The 21,889-nt window shown below is 43.0% G+C and overlaps 1 protein-coding gene across 1 annotated transcript; it reads right to left on the bottom strand.

Moving 5' to 3' along the window:
- Positions 1–17,078: 17,078 nt before the first annotated feature.
- six3a (SIX homeobox 3a) lies at positions 17,079–19,832 on the bottom strand. The gene is made up of 2 exons (XM_041947799.1): positions 19,141–19,832; positions 17,079–17,271 (listed from the first exon to the last, which is right to left on the bottom strand). The coding sequence occupies exons 1-2, from the start codon at positions 19,830–19,832 to the stop codon at positions 17,079–17,081; spliced, it is 885 nt and encodes a 294-aa protein (XP_041803733.1).
- Positions 19,833–21,889: the final 2,057 nt, after the last annotated feature.

Here is a 21,889-nt window from a genome sequence, read left to right as displayed (position 1 = left end):
CCTCAGAGCTGGAAGGGACTCACTGGGTCAAACCAGTGTCCCAGCTTAAATTCACTGGTCTGAAGGCAGCCCGAGCAACTCTGCTCAGAGCTCTGACTCCAGGCATTGTCCCAGTTAACTGTGGAAAATGAAAGGTCTGTGAGGATGATAGCACAGGACACAACAAATATTTCTGAAACAAACGGAGGCATCGGGTGTGAACAGGCAGTGATTCATGCCACCTGTTGTTTAGAGAGGTTGTACTAATAAGGGAGTGATACAGCTGGGATTTACATTACTGATATACTGCGACTGCAAAGTAGAAACTGTTTGAGTCAGGCGACAGAGAGGAATATCAACTGGCTGCAGCATCACTATCATTAAATCACTTCTAACTGCGGGCTTCCACAGCAGCATGAAAAGGTCTGTACCACTGCCTTATTGTGTTTAAGTTTTAAATGAGAGGTTGGGCTTTTGCATTAAGAAACACACCATTTTATCATGCAGTCAGATAAAAAAGGAGCAGCGCCCACATGCAGCGCTCCTTTTGATCCAATGTGTTTATCATATTTACTTTTTCTTCATCTGAACGTCAGCTTCAGTCAGTGGGCAGCACAAACTCTCCCCTCTCCTCTGGTTGTAGGTAGCAGCAGGCTGCTCGTCACCCCAGATGAAGCCGTCCTGCTGAATGGGAATAACATGTCTAACACTGAAATTCCTCTCTGACAATGTAAAAACCATGACTGGAAAACGTAAGAGCTGCAGTGGCACTGCCAAGAGGCGGAGAGGCTGGACAGTAAGCACCCTGCTCTGAAAGGTAAAATGCACACAATTTACCTTCAGATCATTTTAAAACAAGTGATGCTTTGATTTTAAACATACTGAATGTACAGTATAAAACTGTTATATAATCTGTATTTTTGCATAATAGAGAAATTAATGTTGGAATTAACACCTTAAAAAACTTAAAAAATGTGGATTTATCTTATGAAGATAATTTAAAATGGCTTTGTTGTGATTCTTGTATAGAATAAATCCACTCTGTCTGATGGGAAGAAGCCTGCTGGGCTGCTTGGGCTGCACCTAAATGTAACACGGACTCAAATCTGAATGAAAACGCTTCACAGACAGTCTGCTCGTGGCTGATCCGGCAATGCTGACAGACAGCGCAGAGCCAGTGTTTTCAGGCTCGGATGAAGAGTTAAAACTGTGCACATGGCCAGGCCAAGAGCTGCGAGGAACACCCAGACAGACAGAAGGATAAAATCAAAGTTCGTCAGGAGTATGACGACGTAGAGTATGGTTTTTATTACAAACATCCTCGTTCTTAGTGCCTCGCCCAACATCAGTCCTCTGTTTGGAAGGGAGCTCTGACGAAAGCCAACCCGGGAATAAAAAAATGTAAATATTAAAAGGCAATCCGAACGTTAACAAGTTACCCCAGCAGCACAAAACAATGGTCAGCTGTTTACATCAACAATACTTGTGAACAAAGCAGACCATAGTTTTAATCATGAACAGATTAGACAAACAAAATGCTTGAACTTCTTTTCATTACTGAATTTCCACACATTTGGCCTTTAAATTAGTTTAACATGTGTCTAATTGTGAATACCAGTGTTGCACATAAAAAGCACATATTGACAAAATAGTATAAGTAGAAATACATTTTTTTTAAAGACATTTCACTTTCAGATCAGCATTTCTGACATATAAAGCCTCTTTTTTTGTTTCTGTTTAATTTTACAGCACTTTGAGGTCAAACACAGGGGTGTGATTATTGATGAGCACACTGATTTCAGCCTCCCCTCAGCCATTATGCATTTTGGGTGTATCAGGTGTGTCCCATAAAACAGGATAAAACAGTAGGGGGTTTGGGGAGTGAGGAGGAGGAGGGGATGGGGGATTTGAGGGGGGTGCACGGTGTTGGGTTACGGTCAAAAAAAGAGAGAGAGAGAGAGGGATGGCCAGGGGAGTACAAGCATTAATGCACTCCCTGTGTGCTGGACGCGTACTGTTACAAAACACACACTCTCACAAACACATAAGCACACCGCGGGCGCCCTTTGCTCGAGTGAAAGGTCGCCTGGCAGGCCGAGGCCCGACTTCCATCGCTGCAGACCTGAGACCTGAGCCGAGAAGAAACATATTGAAAAGCGACAGTGAAACATCATTTGATTTTAAACAGTGAAAACAATAAAGCTTTACTCTAAGTCCCCATATTTCGCATTTATAAGCCGAATACAAACATGTAATAAATGGTTTACAACGCACTATAATGCAGCTATATGCAGCTATGTGGAGGACGGTTATCAGTGTTTATTCATGTGTTAACTTGTCAGACATATTTAATATTATTGCATGTGTGTCATTCATGATCTGTTCATACACCAGCTTCCACTTATGGGTGCCCACAGGGGGAGGTTGACAAATACATTAAGTAGCACTCAGATCACATTATAATGTGTTATAATCAACGTAAGTAATGTTTGCATATGGTTTATAAATGCTGTATAGGGGGACTTAAAGTAAAATGTTGCTATGAGAACTGGAGTTTTGGGGGGGAATGATGTGCCTGAGTCTGAACATGTGTAAAAGGTAAAGAAGGAAAGGTTGTAGTATTTGTGTTTGTGTGTGTGTGTGTGTGTGCGCGCAGTTGGGGTTAAGAAAAGCTCACCTGGGCTTTTCCCCCCCTACTGTAAATTCCTAGATGGGAGACAGACACGGGCTATTCTGATCGCATTAGGTTCACTCCGATGGCTTTTCCAGCTATTGTCACTTGACACCGCTCCATTAAATCTGTCCAGCGTAAAGATTAACTACTCCATTCTTTATGCTTTCACTGGGTGTTCACTCCGAACACCAAAGGGCAGGTTAAATCATGCAGGAGATTTTCACAGCACGCTGTATTTTACGTTCGGCCTATCTAGCCTTTTACTTGATGCTATATCAACTAGCAGTACAGAGTGTCAGACAGATAAATTGTTGTAAAAGTAGCCCATTCGTCAGTTTAGTCCCACTTTTCATTATTGTTAGCAGCGGTCATCTGATATTACAATAACATACAAATGAAGATGCACAGTTTGTCAAACTTTTGACAAAATGTGTTTCTTCTTTGTGTTTTTCTCACTTTATTTGTTGGTTGGATTTTAACCCTACTTGACTTAAAAAATCCACACATTTATGATATAATAATTCCTTAAGTTCTTTTTTCCCCACATATTTCTAATATATTGTTTTATACATTACATTATTGAATAAACGTGTCTATTTGGAATGATGAAAGCTCCTCTACGTGATGATGGGACTCAACAGTTAGTGGTACAGGAAACACTTTTGTGTAACTCAAACTGTCATTAATAGACTGCAGTTTTATTAAAACAAATATGATACTAGAACTTCATAGAACTAAGTTTAGGTCTCTGTTATAGTTTTTATGATTTTGCTTGAATGAGCAGTAAAAAATGATGAAGGAATAAAGGATTCCTAATGTGCCACAGAAGCACATAGAGAACTGCTGATCATCAATAAAACTATTCATGCCGCTTTTCCTGTAGAGTCTGCTGCTGCTAAGTTTTGACTGATTAGGCTCAGCAGCGCAGCACATTTCTCTGGCGTCATCAGCTGCTGATGCACCCTGAAACTGGTCTGATGCCAGTGTGGTAATGGGGAAGTCTCAAGGGTTTTCCTGGCAGCAGGTCCTGAGTAAAGCCCATTGTCACAGCATGTTCTGCATGCATGAATCAGGCTCATCAGGACAAGTTATCATTTTGAAAAAAAATGAGAGGATAGATACATTTTCTTTTGGAAAGTCTTTGTAATCCAGTTGCATGTGGCACATCACCTTATTTTTGTATTACAGCATAATTTTGCCATATTTCCTGTACAATTTGCCTTCATGTGACAACAAAGTCTGCATCTTCTTTTTAGCCTGTGTTTGTGTGATGTGACTGCGTTCTTTACATCGCCCCCAACCTTTACCCAGCATTACAAAAGCATGTGTTGCTTGAAACGATTGGCGTTATGCAGCTCATTCATGTCCTGCTCTCGGCTCGTCCGTTCCAACTCAGCAGCAGAGGAACAAGCCTTGCCTCTAATTTTGATCAGTCAGTATTGGTGTTGATTGTGCACACTACGCTTGTCTGTGTACAGTGCAGGTTTGTCTGTTTCCAGCTAAACACAGTAACGGGCTCAACCTGCCAGACCGTTGACTCAGCACACAGTGTGTGTCAGTGTGTGTGTGTGTGTGTGTGTGTGTGTGTGTGTGTGTGTGTGTGTGTGTGTGTGTGTGCGCACACATTTTAATATTGCCACTGTGTAGTCGTCTAAAAAAAGCCTCACTGGTAAAAAGTACTGAAGAAAAACTGCATATCTTAGGATAACAACTTTAATAGTTTTAGTTAGTGGGTGAGCAATAACAGAAGACAGACTTTAGACCACAAAATAATTATTGTTTTATGCCCACGCCCTTTGTCATTCTGCAAACGTAATAACAAACGTAAGTCAAAATAAAAGAAAGACAATAAGCAAAGGCAGGGAAAAGTTTGAGGAACATGGTCTCTATAACATGTATTCATTGTACCTGAGGTGGAAAGGGTGTAACCATAGCAACCAGTGTGTAAAGGAGAAAGGGTAGACAAGGTGAGTATAAATGAAGGCATCTGCTTGATAAACATGAACTTCTTCATACGATCCTGTGGCACCAATAAACACACAGTGGCCTGAGACATAGATGCCCATGAAACCTCACTCCTCCACTCACATACTGTACACTGTCACACTGTGTTCACTCCACTTAGTGCTGTGTAGATTTGTTTAAAGAGTAACAAAACCTCAGAACAGACGTGATGAAAGGAGACTGTTTGGTTTTCTCCATAATTTAGAGGAAAGCAGCAGGACTCTCTGAGCAAAAGGGACCTACAAGGCAGAAAACCCAGCTTGAGCTGACCACTGCTTCCACCTAGCGGCCAGAGGGAGTAACTGCGTGTGTGTAAAGAAGACAGGACCCTGAAAGCAGTGATGAATGCGCACCAGCATTGGCAGCACGGCGTGGCTCTGATTCTCCTGCAGGTGCACTGTGGTGAAGAAGACAGGTGAACTCACGAGAGAAAAATCAGCCTCTCTACTGTCAAAAAACAGGAAGTGTGCTACCAAGACAATAACATCCACACCTGTTCACCAGGTTTGTACAGAGAGATATCCAATCAGATCATCCGATCTTTATTTCTACAGGGTAGTTCAAACTGACTTTTTCTCTCTTTTACATGACTCCCGTGGACACAGGGCAGTAAAGGGTCTGGAAACAAACCTTCAGACGTACAAACAAAACTGTAACCGAAATGGAATGAAAGGCTAAACATCATGAAATGGTTAAAAAGTAATTCATAATCAATGCATACATTTTTGCAGCAGTTGGAAGTGTACTTAACCTTAAAGATGTACTATATATATATATATATATATATATATATATATATATATACACACACACACACATACATACACACAGGTATATATAGAATGTTGTGTGTTTTTATATATACATACATATACATACACACACACATAAACATATTTGTGTATGTACACAATATACACAACATATATACACATATATGTATATATAAAGTAAAGTAAATCTTTAAGGTTAAGTACACTATATATAAACACGCATATATATACACAAACATATACATACTATAGATATGCTGTATATATACATATATACATATACACTGTATTTATGCTGTTTATAGATCAAGATCAAGTATTATTTGCTATGAAAAGTACAAGTCACACTGTCAAAAATAGTTCCAAGTTTTTAGCTTAGAAAGGTGATTTAGGTAGCATCCATACTGTACATGCACACAAATAATGAGAAAAGCTCACCTGCACAAACACTTATCTCATGCGTACGCAATGTTTTTGCTGCCAGATTTTGTTGCTGTAACTGAAGGTTTACAAGTTCTGTGACAACAAAAGATACGTTCATGGAAATGGAGACTGTCACATGATAGCAGATACATTATCACCGGTGGATATAATGTCAGCACAACAGTCATAAATGTCTTTCAAATCCACATTCTTGTTTAATTTCGTGTTTTCATATTCAAGTTCAGTCACCAGGAAAAATAACAAAAATAGCTGCAGTTCTCTCTTTCTCTGTTTCCCATCACTCCCCCGCCTCCTGTCTTCCTCTTCCTGATAACTTACACTAGACTGGTTTCCAAGCTGTGGACTCCTCTTGTTGTTATTTTCTTTTCTCACCCACAGCAGTGGCAGCTGCTTGAAGTCTCTTCTTGCTTTGTTGCCGTTCACTTGCTGCTTGATTAGCTTCTCCACTGCACTTCAAACGCTCCTGGGTTTCAGCCAAAGCAATTTCGTAGTGAGAAATGCAGAAAACATGCCACGGGTATAATTTCACCACACAATGAGTGGTAGGCATGGAGAGGGGGATATTTGTCAGTGACCTTAAAGCTTCTGTATACACCATTTGTAATTTATTGTACACTTCACTTGACACACACACATGCAACTACTGGAATGGATCTGGAAGCCATGAATGCCATTAGCAGCTTGCATAGACACCAGGAGAGGCTGTGTGTTCTTTAGATGTGCATGCATAAAGCTATATACTGAATAGATCTCCATGTAATGCATTCTGAGTGAAAGCGTGCCAGACGCTGTCACGCTTTTGTTGTGGTTGTCCTTCAGTTTTGTCTCACTTCCATCTGATCATTTCGTGGATTTAGTCAAATGTTGAACCTTGAGCTCATGATGACCCCTTGTGGTTGAAGTGAGACATTTCTTTTGATTGCTGCATGGCTGGTGTTTTGAATAGTGATGCCCACCAAGGCAAAGATGAAAATAATTCCGGTCCTCTGTAATTGTGCAACATTTAGAGTAAGGAATACTTGAATATCTTATTATGCTTGCTATTACACAATGAACGAGACGTGATGCAGGATTTGTTCCATCATAATTTGGCAAGACTATATAGCAAATTTGTCTTATTTATTAATCTATCTCAATTCATTTTTCACAACTTTTCCAACTCATTGCCAATTTTTCCCTTCAATTTTGATCATCTTTTAATAGAAAGGCCTCATTTTTTATTTTCTGTCCACTTAAAAGCTAATCTGGAGACTATGAGATGAGGCTGCCTTGCTCACAGACACAGCATGCATGATGACGATGCACACCAAGCTAGGACAGTGTTAAACGAACTCTGCGATGCTGTAGATGTTAGTAACAGTCCGCTTATCTCACTTTCACTGGCGCATTTAATGTCCTTTAAGAAATAAGAAAAGGTTTGGTCATATATCAAAACAGGCTCCTCTGTGATAGCATGACCTTAACTAACAAGCTATCATGCTGTGATACAAAAATAAGTGATTTTTGAATGTAGACAACTATCAACTATAAATACTTGATACATAATAAGATCACAAGTCAGTGACAGTTGTGGAAACAGCAGTCTGACAGCTGAGCAACTGGATGCTGACTGCTGCAAAACGTGCACAGATGTTTGCATTCTGAACAGGAAAAATATGTTTCATGCAGCCAAACCTTCCTGAGCAAAGTCATGAATGAGATCCAAGCAAGGCAGCAGCAAGTGATTATTCAGGCGAGTTACTACAAATCACTAGATGGCAGTGTAACATAATGAGACAGCAGCACTCCCTACAAGTACAATGAATACAGCCACAGAAGTGTGTGCATTCATACACATACATACAGTGTTTGCACTCATACGCGTGCGTGCATGTGACATTTGAATGAATGAATGTGAGGAAGCGATATCTTAATCCCAGAACAAACAGCGTCTCACTCATCTCTCCTCCCCGGGGCTTTATGGGATACCAGTATGGTGGAGAGGATTACATCAGGGAAATCAAAAGAGTGCACATTTGCACATTGCCCACTGACATCGTCCCACCAAGAACAGACACCACTGAGTTAAGCCAATTGACCATTTACACAGCTCTCAACCTCTCCCTTTGCCCTCGCTCAGTTCTCTCCAGCCGCTCACGTTCAGGTTTGATAGTGTGTGTGTGTGTGTGTGAAGCAGAGAGGAGATGCTGACAGAAAGCCAAAGATCTGATGTTGAATTAAACATCATATTGTTGAAACTAAAATATTTTCAGATTCCAAAGTATATCCCTAAAATATGAGTTTATATTTAGTGTTTGATGTATATTCTTCATGAACTTGGCTCAACATGAATCTTTTAGATACTGTTTTAATTTATTCTCTTATTTTTCAAGTACTTTGTGATGTATAAACTCCTTTTCTTGTAGTTCTCGGGTGTTTCTGTGTAATTGTATTTACCTCACCAGAATGAACCGCCTCAGTGAGGAGCTTCACGACACTCGTGAACTGTAGAAAAACATCTGAACATCAGTAAGAAGGTGAGCTTATAGATGTTTGACGTTTTGACCTGTAGCTGCTCCTCTTTCATCTGCCTCCACAGTCATACATCAGGTCTCTGAACACTTGCCCTGCGTTTTCTCTCTCCTCTCCCAGCTCTTATGGGAGCTGCCGCTGCTGCCTGCTGAACTGGACTGAGTGAAGGGAGTGCGGAGGACAAGGCCGGTGCACGCTTCAATAATGCATGTATTTTGGAGGCCACCTTGGGACAGAGGCCGTTTTTAAAGAGGCGCTTTAAAGATACTCCACAGCGGACTCATGTACAGGAACCTATTAAAAATAGAAAAAGTGGTCGGACAAAACAGCACGGTTCAGCTGAGGGCCTCCAGAGCTCTGAGCCAGTTATTAACAAGCAAGGTACATCCTACATGCACCACCTAAGTAGATGCTCTCACAGACAATGAACTGCAAAGGGTGAATTTGAAACAGGAATTTCATTAAACTTTCTCCCTGTTTTCCAGATGGTTAATCTCCATCCAAGAGCAGCTACGACAAGCAAAACCTTTCAGTTGGATTAAAGGCGCTGAATACGTGAGGAGGGAGGGAAATCCAAACGAGGAGGCCATAATTTGGCTTCTCATACTGTATCCAGGTATGTTCTGTAAGTGTTTGCTTGTCTGTCTACAGGCTTTTAAAATGTGAATTTAAAATTCCCAGAGTGGGTTTTTTACCTCCAGGCTCTATTAGCTAATGAGTCTGTGAAGGCTGGATGTATCTCTATGTAACCGCTGAGCTGGTGGAACTATGAATCGACTCAAGTGACCCCAGATAAAGCTTGCTTATACACTCACATGAAACCGAAATGGGGCTGAAACCATTTTAGGACATATGAGTGGATACAAAGTGGGGGAATGAAAGAGGTACTGCAATGACATGTAACATGCAAGCATACCCTTCTCCTCCTGCAATTATTTAATGGTGGATTCAAGCCTAGTTTGCCGTAAGCGTTTTACTGTCCATTTACAGTGAAACCTTCTCTGTTGCATTCTCTCTGTCCTCTTCCTCCCCCTGCCCTGCTCTCCATAATAGGCAAGTTAAACTCTAAAAGGCCGCGCTCCAGCGGACACCATTATGCCTCCCCTCCACACCACCACCAGCTCCACCATCTCTCTCTCTCACTCACTCACACACACACAGCAGTCAGTCACTTGGCTCCTTGGCGGCCTCAGTAAAACTCTGGGTATCAGTTTTAAAAAATTAATCAGGGATCAGGGGTTCCATTACACTCTCTGGCGTCTGAATCCTCGATCTAGCACTAAATGGAGAAGCTGGTTCAGTGTTCCAACATCATTTGACTTTCATGCAATGAAACTTTAATGAATGTGCCCTGTACAGTGTGTATACAGTATGTGCATATGTGTGGGCAGTAGGCCTTCACTCGTCCCTGCAGTGCAAGCCTATATATGTTGTGTTTGGGGCTTGCATTGACATTAACTAGAGCACATGGAGGGTGTAACATGGAGGTAAGAAGACCCAACTCAAACAGAGGCCTTGACGCTGCAGATCGTGGTGCTGTCACTAGTGAGGTGTTAAATATGAGCTTTTCAACATGTTTAGAAGAAGAAGAGCCAAACACCTTGAATTCTGGTCCCCTTCGCCTTCCATTTCTCAGCTGCTCCACATGAAAGCAGCGATTTGGACAGCCACGCTCTGGGATCGCGTCTCTTCCTCAACATTCCTCTAGATGGCAGTCAAGGAACACGCTTGTCTCCGCTCGGCTCAGCCTTCATGGCCGCTTTGCGACTGCCTGGCCCGCCGCTGTCCCCTCACTGTGTGGACTTCCCTCCGCTCGGGGCTGTTTGTAAGCTCGGGGAGGCTGGCATCCCGCGTAATCCATCCTATAGCTTTCTAAATGGAGGTTAAATTGATAGGGACACCCGGGCCTCAGTCAATCCCCGACCTTTTGTTAAGTGCATGGGCACCGAGAGGAGGCGTGTCCTCGGGCAAAGCTTTACTGAAGCACAGGCTTTTTACGGCGTGTCACACATGAGGCCAATCACTGTGATATATCATAAACCAATAAGATGCAATACATATTTCAGAACCGTGACTCCAGTGCATGTGATCTGGCATTTAAATGACGTGATTTGTCCTGCAAACAGAAAATCTCTCATCTGTTTTCAATCATCCACTTGATAAAGATGCTGGCAGTTTGGTCTTTTTCGCAGATGCGCCAAACGGCCTTGATGCCACCAGCATGTGATGATTTCATCATTGGTATTTTCCAAAAGAGAAATCATGTCCAAAACATACCAGACACCAGCTCGAGGAGGTGAACTTGGAAGCAAAATCTGCAACTTTAACTGAAGTTTTCAAACAAAACAATTTCAATTTCGCTTTGAAATGCTGCTTCTTTCGTCCTTGTTTGGGAGTAGGACAAGACATGCCCAAATATGTTTTGAGATGAAAAAGGCCTTGAGTCTCTTTATGCCGAATTACTTTGCTGCACGAACCTCAGGAGCTTCATGCTCCCCACGCTCCCGAATCTTAATGGTTAAAAAAAGATGATGTGTGTGTGTGTGTGCGTACGTGCGTGCGAGGTGTCTGTGCGCAGCGGGACCGGGTGTCCGTGTCCAGGTTCATCCGGTGCTCTCAGTACCAGAGCAGGCAGGAGCTCCAGTTGACAGACAATAGCCCTCAGCATCAGACCAGGGAACAATCACCGATTCATACAAGGAAAAGGGGGGAGCGAAAGGGGAGACTTGTCACCAAAACGCACCAAGTCCGAGAGCAGGACGGAGTCTGTTTTAATGGTTTCTTACTGATTAACAAATATTCACGGACGTGCTTGTGAAGACGGGTATGTTTTGAATGGAATAAATGGAGACATGTTAAGGTGACTTTTATCAGGCCAGTTGGTTTAAAATCTTTTTTGCAAAAGGTGAATCATTGCAGCAGTTCAATTAACCTGAACATTTAAATGATAAAATATCAAGATATTATTCCTTATTGTGATCGTGGCCTAGTCGATTGACGAGGCCACTTGGCACAATTAATCAAAAGTTGGCAATTTAATTCAGTTAATAGTCATATTTAACCAAAGCATGAGTGAAAAACCACCTTTAATATGTCGTGTTTCAGTTTAATTATTCAGTGTAGCTTAATTCTGAAGATAAACTCCCACATCCTTCCCTTTCATTTCTGGTTCGTGGCGTTTATAATGCACCGCGGTTCTCATCCCGGACATCAGTGCTGTACGGTGCCGTGCCATGCTAAGAAGGCCTGAGAACGGCGGTAGAAAACACAGGTGCTGGGGCTCTATTTAAGCTGCTCAGCCCTCTGTCCACTCGGTGTGCACAAGGCGAGAGATCACAGCCTGCACCCATGCGCCCCCACCCCAACGTACACACAGCCCCATATGTGCTGTCCGTCTACGGCAATACGCGTGCACGTGTGTGTGTGCGCGCGTGAGAGACAGGGGGGGATGGGGGGTGGGGGCGGTCATGTTCGCTTGAGTAAGCCAGAGTTGGGTTGCTTTCATGTTATGCTTGTTTTAAAAAGATGAGGCTTGTGCAATGGCAGTCCACACTAATAAGCATTAGACTGAAGTATTTCTTGACACCCCCACCACACACACACACACACACACACACCTCCTAACCTGAATATGAAAGAGAGAGAGAGAGAGAGTATGATCCCATCTGTCTATACATAGCCTACATATAATGAAAGCTTATACACCGCTGATCCTGTATCATTGCCTCCTGCCTTGTGTGACCTCCAAATTACGATTTAATGGACGGACACTTTTCAAACGCTGCCCTTGTCTTAGAGGGAGTGTGTGCGTGTGATAATGGTGAGTGTGAAAGAGAGAGAGAGAGAGAGAGGGAGAGAGGGGGGGGGGGGGTTGACAACAAGCAGCAGGTGCATGGCGCCCTGGCATTGGTGAAAACGCGCACAATTTACGCACGTCGGAAGCGGACACACATAATCGAAATTTACGCAAAAAGTCAAAGTGGCACACATCTCGCTGGTTGCAGCCAGGCCAAATTATAAAACAAATACCATATAGCTCTATTTTTTTTTTTATCTCATTCCAACTGAGTTTATTGAATTTTATGGCGGTTTTTATCTCTTATCGTGCCTTTAATGTCTCTAAAATCATGTAAAAAGTTGTAGCTCTTTCCTGTAATTCCTCTAAAATGTGCTGCAAAATAGTTGTGATTTAAGGGTGATGGTAAGGTGAAAATATAACGTGCAATTAATGCAGACTCGGTTGTTTTGGCCTTTACAGGGGTGGCTAATTGCTGCTAATATTTCCCATAATAACCCAGAAAAGGGAGAACAGCAACTCTCTGTCCAAAATGCAGAATGGCAGGTCACGGTCATATAACTTAGTATAAATTACCACTCAGCAGCCCTGCGCCTTACCTATTGAAGGAAGGAGAGAGCCAGAGCAGAAAGTTTAGTCCAAAGGGCCCCGCTCATTCCTGCACTGACAGCCGCGCTGGTGAGGCTATAGGGAAACTGGTGCTCTTTGGGTGCTGCATGAATACACACCAATAGGAAAGTTGTGTTCAGTTAACCGGTGAAATCCGAGAAAAAACAGGGCAGGGCAAGTATTTCTCACCGCCAGGCTCCGGCTTAATAGTCCCCCCCCCCTCCTCCCTCTTGTTCCCCGGTTGGACTGACAGTGCCTGAATTAACTTCGGTATACAAGATGTTGTGGTTGGGAATGAAAAGGAAGGTAAACTATGACCTCTAAGCGGATCATCGCGACGCAAACAACCATCAATCCAAACAAAAATCAGTAATACTGTTCAGAGGAGCATTCGCTTGTGCTTTTCTCCCCTTAAAGGCACTTTAAATCACTTTGCCTTCAAATCTGGAATCCATAAAAAGAAAAAAAAAGAAAAAACGCTAATCGTCTTTATGTTGTTGACTTGATGTTCATGCAAATCTTGTTTGACAGATGCACTCGCACAGTTAAACGCAAAACAACTAAAGGGAGCGAAGAGAGGAAAACATGCGAGTCTCCATTGTTGCCGCACTTGTCTCACATTCTCGTTTACTCTCATGTAAGTATCACACACAGAGATTACTCCTCGCTAAGTTCCTTTGTCTTGTGATCCATATTTGAGTTGACAGATCAAGAACAAGAGCTCCCCCACTGTTAATGACCCCAGCCAGCAACAGATAGACTCACACTTCCAGCACTTTTTACGACTGCCAGCCTGGCCTACATATGTTTAACGTGCACCTGTTTACATGCGTCTCATTTACACGATTAAACATGCTCCAGTGGAAAATCACTGTGATGTTTTATTAATATTGACTTTTGGTGAGTCTCTGGTATCATATCCTTGTGTTGAATTCCTATAATATTTCTTTAACAAATGGCGTGCTGGTGCATTTATGTAAATACATTATGAATATTCCATATAAACAAAGTGCAAACGCAACGGAACAATGAAAGAGTGCAAAAAAAAGTTTTTATCTGCATATTTACACTGTGCTTCCAGAGCCGCTGGATAAGGAACGCAACGTTTCGCAAATGAAGCCCATTCATCGCTTGTTTTGTATTCATGAGTTCCTATCCGTGGCTCCATCTTTCAGATATAGCCATAATCCTCGTGTCCTCCTTTGCCGATAAAGATGCTCTTCAGTTTACGATTAATTTAATCTCAATCATAGCTGAGACTTGTCGCAGCCAATAAAACTTGTGGAGTGCGTAAATGGAGAGGTGGGGGGCGTGCGATAAGGGTCTGGTGGTGCGGCGGTGCGATGGCCCCTCGGTGCTCTTGATAGGGCCTATCTGTCTCTAGCAGGCCGATTTAAGACCCAGAATGGGTTTAAAATATGATACAGATTTCTCCATCTGCAGTCGACTGCCAATGAGTGCGGCGGGAGATGGTTTGTTTCAGCCAGGCAGGGAGCTGAGCTTTGCGTTTGTCTGCATTATGGCCTCGGTTATTTCAGGATCACAGGCCCATTGAGTCGTATGACTGAAGCTTTCGACACACTTGTTTTTGTGTTTTGATTTGTGTCCGTCTGAGGGAGACTTATGCATGCAGATGGCTCATGCGCACATTTCATCCAGTGGAAAGTGTTAACATCTATGGAGAAAAAAAAAACATAATCTATGGTCAGATTTAAAGTATCTGCAACAAAGTTTAGTATTCATAAGAACTGCAACTTTTGTCTAACTGAATTTCAGATTTAAAGGACAGGATTTCACACCCATACAAACAAATATTTTAATTATTTTTATGCGCTTTGATTAATGCTAAGTTGTTTTTTACGCACTCGTGCCCATCGCCTCTTTTGTTAGTGACCTATAACCATTAGTTTAACAAATGCAACCAGTCTAATTAGGCTCGTTTTTGTATGAGAATTGGTTCCCTGGTCTCTATTCTAAATATTGCATGCCCCATTTCAGCCTCTTTTTCGTGCGTATTTATGTACGCACACCGCCCATACAATTTTAGATTTAAGCTTTCAGATTTTGCATAAACATCCTGAGAAAATATCTAAACAGCAGGCCTAAAAGACGCGTGTTCCACTTGTTGGAGACAGTTACGTTCCAGTTTCAGTGGTCGTATTAAAATCAGAGGTCGGGGTTGGGATCCGTCCTGGTGACAGGTTTGCACTGCTGATGTCGCCGCCGTAGCTTTTAATGCCCGTCTCCGCTTTCTGAACGTCCCGCGGTCTCCCTGAGCCAAACAGCAGCATCTGTCCTACTTTCTGCTGCTAAAGACACGAGTGCAACACTCACAGAGCGTCGACGCGTAGTGCAGAGTGGCCTGCAGTTCATACAGCGCCGTATTCACACGGGGAAACCCTCTGCGGCGCTTTTAGGAAGCAGAAATCTTTGCGCAAGTGTTTCTACCAAAACTATAGCTCCTGCAACAGTGTCCTATAGCAAATCTGCCCTAGTCTGCAGCATAATTGGTTAGGGATTTAGATGGAAAGGGACTGCAGGAGAGAAAGCCTTTTTTTGGAGGGGGAAATGGTTCTCGTCCGAGGAAGAAAAGCTCTTTTCAGCGGACCACAATGGGAGATTGGGACAGGGGAGGAGTCCCATCGTGATTAGCCCATTTAATGGCGCGTTTACTTAATTTCTGTATTCACTAGCAACGGTAAACAAAAGGGGAAATAGCACTCACATTTTTAAGTGCTGCATGACGTTGACGTTTGCCAGAATTTGTGTAGCATACAGAGGCAGTCACATAGGGCGATTTTACCTACATCACAGGGGTTTCAGATATGCGTAAATATAGATTAAAAACTGGGTATGACTTCTTCTGCAAAACAGATATCCAACATTGTAAATACAGCATCTTGTCACCGTGGAACCAAACAATTTACACCAATACGAATAAATAGTCTTTAGATAATCAGTCATCTCTGTTCCGGAAATAAATCCAAACTAATTTTAGGTGAGTTCAGCCCGCTGACAGCATAACCTGGTCCGGGAACGCATAAGCCAGGATGAGCATTAATGCTCCCACAATCCAATAATGACCCAATATGAGCATGTGTTTAGCCACTTATCAATGTCCTTATCCGTAATCGGATGGAGAGACAGACATCATGCAAAGAGGTATAGCAAATTGAATACTGTATTTGATTTAGAAATGTATGGTACATTAACATAATAACCACGCAAGAAAGAAACATTGAATAGGCTAATGTAAATAAGCGCTCTGAGCGACCCTGGGGCGGCAGAGAGGAGAGGAGAGGGGGGGGGGGGGCAGCCTGGAGACTTGAATAAATGTAATAATAACAAGCTCTTTTCATACATGTTTTTTTTCTTCTTCTTTTTTTTTGCACAAGTGACTGGTAACATATGTCAAATCACCCTCCACCCCCCACCCAAAAAAAAGAAAGAAAAAAAAAGCGGCTGGAGCACTTCAGTTGTAAGTTTTGACAAATATTTTATGTAGGAACACCAAGTCAAGAAAAGTGAGGAAGGGATAGAAAAGAGGATGAGACGGGGGAGAGCAATAATTATGTACAAGCATATTTATACACGTATATTACAGACCGGGAGAATGATCGCATTATAATTCAATATAAAATTTTGAAAATAAAAATAAAAATCTGATACAGTCATAAACGATCTCGTTCGACATTTTTTTTGACCATGTACCCCACACAGGCAGTGACAGAAGTGTATTTAAAAAAGGTGCTTACGACTTAAAATGATTGTCTGATGAACACAAAGTAAAAACAGGATTGCATCTTGACTGCACGGCGGCTGCTTCGCCGTCATCATCATCATCATCACTTGGACTAAAAACGGAGATGGGGTTTGGGTAGGAAGTGGGGGTGGGGGGCTGGGGGGTGGGAGCGACGAAGACACCAAGACGATCTGTTTTTATTCCCTCTGATCGATGTTCCTGATGGAAAATCTTGCACTCAGGTTATTTTCCCTGATTACAAAATAAAAAATAAAAAAGACATCATGCAAGTAGTCTAGTAGTAGTAGTGGTGGCGGCGGTGGTGGTGTGGGGGTATGAAGAGGAGGGGGAGGCGTGGGTCCTTTGAAAGCGCTTTTTAATAAAAAAAAACGACGTGCTTTTATCTCTTTTTATTTTAATATTTATATCAATCGGTCCTTATTTCATCCGCGATATTTCATAAGTCTTTTTTTCTTCCTCTCAGGTCCATTTTCCCTGTAAATATTTCTCTTTTTGTTTGTTTTTGTGTTTTTTTTTTCCTCCGTATCATACATCGCACTCCGAGTCACTGGATGTGACGGACAGGATGGACGTCCCAGTATCAACTCTCTCTGTCATACTGGAAACGCTGGTGGTGGGACTGGCCGCGGTCGAAGGCGACTCTGCCGAGCTGTGAGGGGTGAGACCGGCCTCTGAGAGGGACCTCATACCGCTCGGTCCTATTGCTTGGTGCTGGAGCCTGGAGAAGAAAAGAAGCGAGGAGGGGAGGGGAAAAAAGAAGGAAAAAAATGAGAGAAATGGCAATTAGACCTGAGAATGTCCCCCTTCCCCTCCTCCTCCTGCAAAATAGGGGTTCAAACTCGCCTTTCTTTCCCCCTGCCGGCCCCAGCCATGCATGCATGCTTTTATCAAATAGCCAGCTTTCAGGGGACAAAACACAGCACTATTTAGACTACCAAATGTTGGAAGAAATGTAATGGGCTCTTTTTGTTTTGTTTTGTTTTTCTTTCTACAAAAGTAGGCATGATGAACGCGCAAGTCAGCAATCTGGGATTTAAATAACGCGTCATATCACTCCAGAAAAATAAGATTTGATCACTTTCAGAGTCTTTTATGGAAGCAGTTTGATGGCATTCTTTACAACAACAGTCTACAGCTATTTTCTTTATATTCCGGTTTTATTTACAATGTGCAGTCACTCTGCACGTACTATTTGTCTTCATCGTTGCACAGTTGTATTCATCTTACGAAGCCCTGTGACTCTGCAGTTTCATGGCCAAAAATATTATTCAAATAAAATCCAGAACTTTTTCCAATTGCAAAATGTCACGAGGCTTTGACACAGATGTGCTTCAGTCTGATGGAAGTGGAAGTGAATGACTGAAAGACGTGGAGAGCCAGGTTACTTCAATCATCCTAAATGTTTATCTCCAATCCACTCATGATAATAACTCCATCACGGCGGGATAATGTCAGGCTGGAAATATATCTATTCATTTAGCAAAAAGATTAGAATAGTGTTCATATGGCTTAGTGCCCTCCGAGGTATTTTCTAATCAATTATAGCATTTCAATGGAATGATACCACACTTAATGTTATGAATACAGCCTATGTCTTCAAATGCTTTTTGATACGCATGTCCATTTCAGCCAAGTAATATCAATAATATTTCCATTATCCTTTCACATAATCTTTTTTCCCCCAACAATGCTAAGTAACATGTGATGATAAAATGATAAATGCACCGTAGTACATGATAAATGTGGCCACTACACGCTGTGTAGCTGAAATAAATCACTGCATTGCACAATAATAGTTAAAATTATTTGCAAAACATGACAATTTTAAATGTATTTAAAGGAACAAAGAAACAGATGAAACTTTTGGCTAAACTGGTATTAAGACTGATCCAGTCCTGTTTGTTTTATACCTTTTACTGATTAAAAATAATTCAGAGGGCTGTTTACACTATTATCTCCGAAATAGTGTTTCTACTATTAATAAGTGAAGTCCAGTAATGTTTATGTGTGTAATTTCAGCACTCTTCGTCATTTATGGCAGTACTTTCACTCTTACGGACACGATAAACAAGCAGTTTCTGTTTCATGTCAAACCTGCGCAAGAATCGCTTCTTCGGTTTAACAGCAGTCTAGTTTGTCAGTATATTATTATTATTTTATTATTCAGAGTTACTTGCGCAACAGACTTGAATTTTAACATAAATCGTGTTTTTTTTCCTATCTGATAATTTCACATTCTGCTCAAAATGCTGCAAAGTTGAATTACATATCAGCCGAAAATGCTTTAAGAGGACGACGAAATCAAAAGAAAAACATTTAGATTTGTCAAAAGAGTGTTTGGGATATTTACAGCAGCAGAAACAGTGTTTTCCATGTTCATCCTGATTTCACTTCATAACAAAAATGTCGCCGCAGCCTGCTCCCTCCCCCGCCAGACAGACTCGTCTTTTTCCTAGACAGTGTCTTTCCGTGAGCGCAACTACATGTTTAATGAAATCTCCTCTTTTTCTTTTTCATTTCACGCATTTTGGGCAAACTTTGGTCGCCTGCAGTCTTGTGTTTGACAGTACGGACAAAAATCACCAACCTGTTCTTGGCCGCCGCGGCTCTGTCTCGTTGCCTCCGGTTTTTAAACCAGTTTCCGACCTGTGTAGGAGTGAGTCCAGTGGCTTGAGCCAGTTCCCTTTTCTTGCTGGGATTTGGATATGGGTCCTGAAGGTACCACTCCCTCAGCAGGCTCCGTGTCCGCTCTTTGAAACAGTGCGTCTTCTGCTCGCCGTCCCAGATGGTCCGAGGCAGCGGAAACTTCTTCCGCACCCGGTACTTATCGACCGGTCCGAGGGGACGACCGCGGAGCTTCTCGGCCTCCTGGTAATGCGCTTCCAGCCACATGGCCTGCAATTTGCCGTGCGAGTCCTTGGTGAACTTGTGGTTCTCCAGGATGTGGTAGAGGTCTCTGAAATTCCCCGTGTGGAACGCCACCACGGCCCGGGCGCGCAGGATGGACTCGTGCTTGTTGATCGCCTCGCATGCTCCCGGAGCCACGGGCAGGGACCAGAGGAAGCGGCCCAGCCGTTCGATGTCCCCGGTCTCCTCCAGCGTCTCGCAGACGCTCGCCACCTGCTCCGGGGAGAAGTTGAGGGTCGGTAGCTGAAACATGGACAAGTCTTCTGGAGACCTGGTGGTGGGAGCGCTGTTCGCCAGGAGCAGAGGGCGATCAGCGAAGTTTGGCAGGAAGAAATGGGAGGGATAAAGCTCTAAAGGGGATCTGAAAACCATGGAAATGACCTGAGAGAGAAAGAAAATTATCGAGAAAAGGGAAAAACCGAAAAAACACGGCAAGTAAAAAAGATTGAATGATTCAATGGCTATCGCCTAATGACACCAGCCTCATAATATCTCCCCCCTAAATCCGCCGTTGAGTGTAGCATTGAAACATTTTGTTTCCCTTTTCTATTGGTCTTCTTGGTGTCGTTGTAGCGTTGTCATGGCAGCCCTGCCAATCACTGTCAAGCGTGCCAATCATTAGCCAGTACGTAGCGCGAGGCTTTCACCACTTGTGCAGCACGCACGGGGGGTTATCAGAGTCTCCGATCTCCACAGCAACCTCCCACCGCACCGTGCGCATCAGGCACAAGCCAATGCTCGCCTATCTGCTGAATGGAATGAGCAATTAGAGGGTGGAATATTATTGCGATCTTAACGAGGCTCGTTAAAGCTAAAGAAGATATGTAGACTGGAGATGCTTAGCAGAGACGGGAAGGGAGGGAGGGAGGCAGAGGGAGCTTTAAAAGGGTGACAAATGGACAACCAATGACTGCAACTCCGGAATACACGTTTTGAATAGAAGCGAGTCAATTTGCACATTATTTTCGTACAGTTTTTCCTTTAGTAGCTACTTTTTATCTTTTTTTTTTTTTAATCAGTCCATTCATTTTTGTGCGAGGGAAGAGAAGGCGTTAGGGTCTTCTACGTTTTTCCTTTTCTGTTATCACTTTCCGTTTTCTTGTTTTCTAAAAGATCAAACTGTGACACAGTCCTGTAATCTCTCGTCTTCTGCCCCGGACACGTCGCCGCTTTTACAAATCGCATGTTCGCAGTTTTATGACACGGGCTGGGCATGACTTTACTCGGGCTCGCTGTTGTGTGTGGTCACTTTGTGTCTGGTGGGTGCTGGTCCGGGTGGAGGCTGCAGTGTGAAGCCGTTCCCCCCTCCTGCTCTCCCCGGCCCTGCCTCTGGGACGCCGGGCGCAGCCCTGGCCCCCTGCCCGCTGCCTCCTCTCCAACCAACAAAATTTATTGTTCCAAATGAATATCGATGCGCAGCGTTGACTTGATTAAACAAAGGTCATGGCGTTTTAGTTCGAAAACTAATTTGCCAATGGCAGCGCCCTTCAATGCCACCAGTTTAGCACGGGTTTTTGTTATAGCCCAGCCCTCTAATTAATACCATTAGTATTGGAATTACAATCAAATAGGAACATGAAAGCCTCTTGGGGACATAAAAGCAGTTTTCATGCATTTGATCTAGTGGTAAGGACATGATCAATGTCCACATCCAGTCACAGGATTCGGCTTATAGCAGTAGCCACGGCGGTGTGATTTTCATGTTTATGGCTAAAACGGCTTCATATTTAGACAGGGCTTACAGGGTGTTAAAATAGTGTGAGTTCACTCTAACACGAACAGTGCTTACATTGTGAAAGGGCCGCGTACAAGGCGTAGCATCTAGACTCCGCTTAATCCGCCCTCAATAAAGCTGACATAATGATCCTAAGCCGTCTTTCTACAAAATCATTCAGGAATTCAAAACTTTTCCTTCCCTCTCTCAGATTTGCACATTCTCCGGGGCTGGCCAGATAGACCACCGACACCAAGCTCGGAGGGACAGTGAGTAGACCAGCTCCACATGCATGTGTGGTCAACCCTGTTTATGCTCACCATTTCACCTTAGCCGACGTACTTTAATAACTGCATGTGCAGTCTTGCTATTACGCACGTTTGCGCGCTTTTACGCATCGATGTTTTGGGCAAAAGGGGGCACTTACACTCCTGCATGTACGTGCACGCGTGTTGTGCGAGTGTCCGTGACACGGGAGCAGGGCTTGTGATGATCTCGTTGCAGGGTCAGGCGTTTGGTTTATGCGTGTCTTTTGGGATTGTGTGCGTGCGCGTGCACGATGGGGGTAGGGTAGTGTATGGGATCAAACCTGTCCACTGCGCTGCTATACGAACCTCAGGAGAACTAATTCCGAGTGGCACTTGAATTGGTCCCGTTGGAAAGCTCTGTGGACTGGAAGTAAAGGCTGGTATTTTCATGCTGGTGTTAAAACTAA

This window comes from Chelmon rostratus, chromosome 11 (assembly GCF_017976325.1).
Source record: "Chelmon rostratus isolate fCheRos1 chromosome 11, fCheRos1.pri, whole genome shotgun sequence".
Classification (NCBI taxonomy): Eukaryota; Metazoa; Chordata; class Actinopteri; order Chaetodontiformes; family Chaetodontidae; genus Chelmon; species Chelmon rostratus.
This window is presented reverse-complemented; position numbering and strand designations above follow the sequence as displayed.

Bases quoted from the DNA above. Each gene is read 5' to 3' on its own strand.
- six3a (XM_041947799.1), bottom strand. From the start codon at position 19,832: ATGGTTTTCAGATCCCCTTTAGAGCTTTATCCCTCCCATTTCTTCCTG. The intron at 17,272-19,140 runs GTTGGTGATTTT...TTTCTTCTCCAG, and splicing joins GCCGCGGCGGCCAAGAACAG to GCTCCAGCACCAAGCAATAG.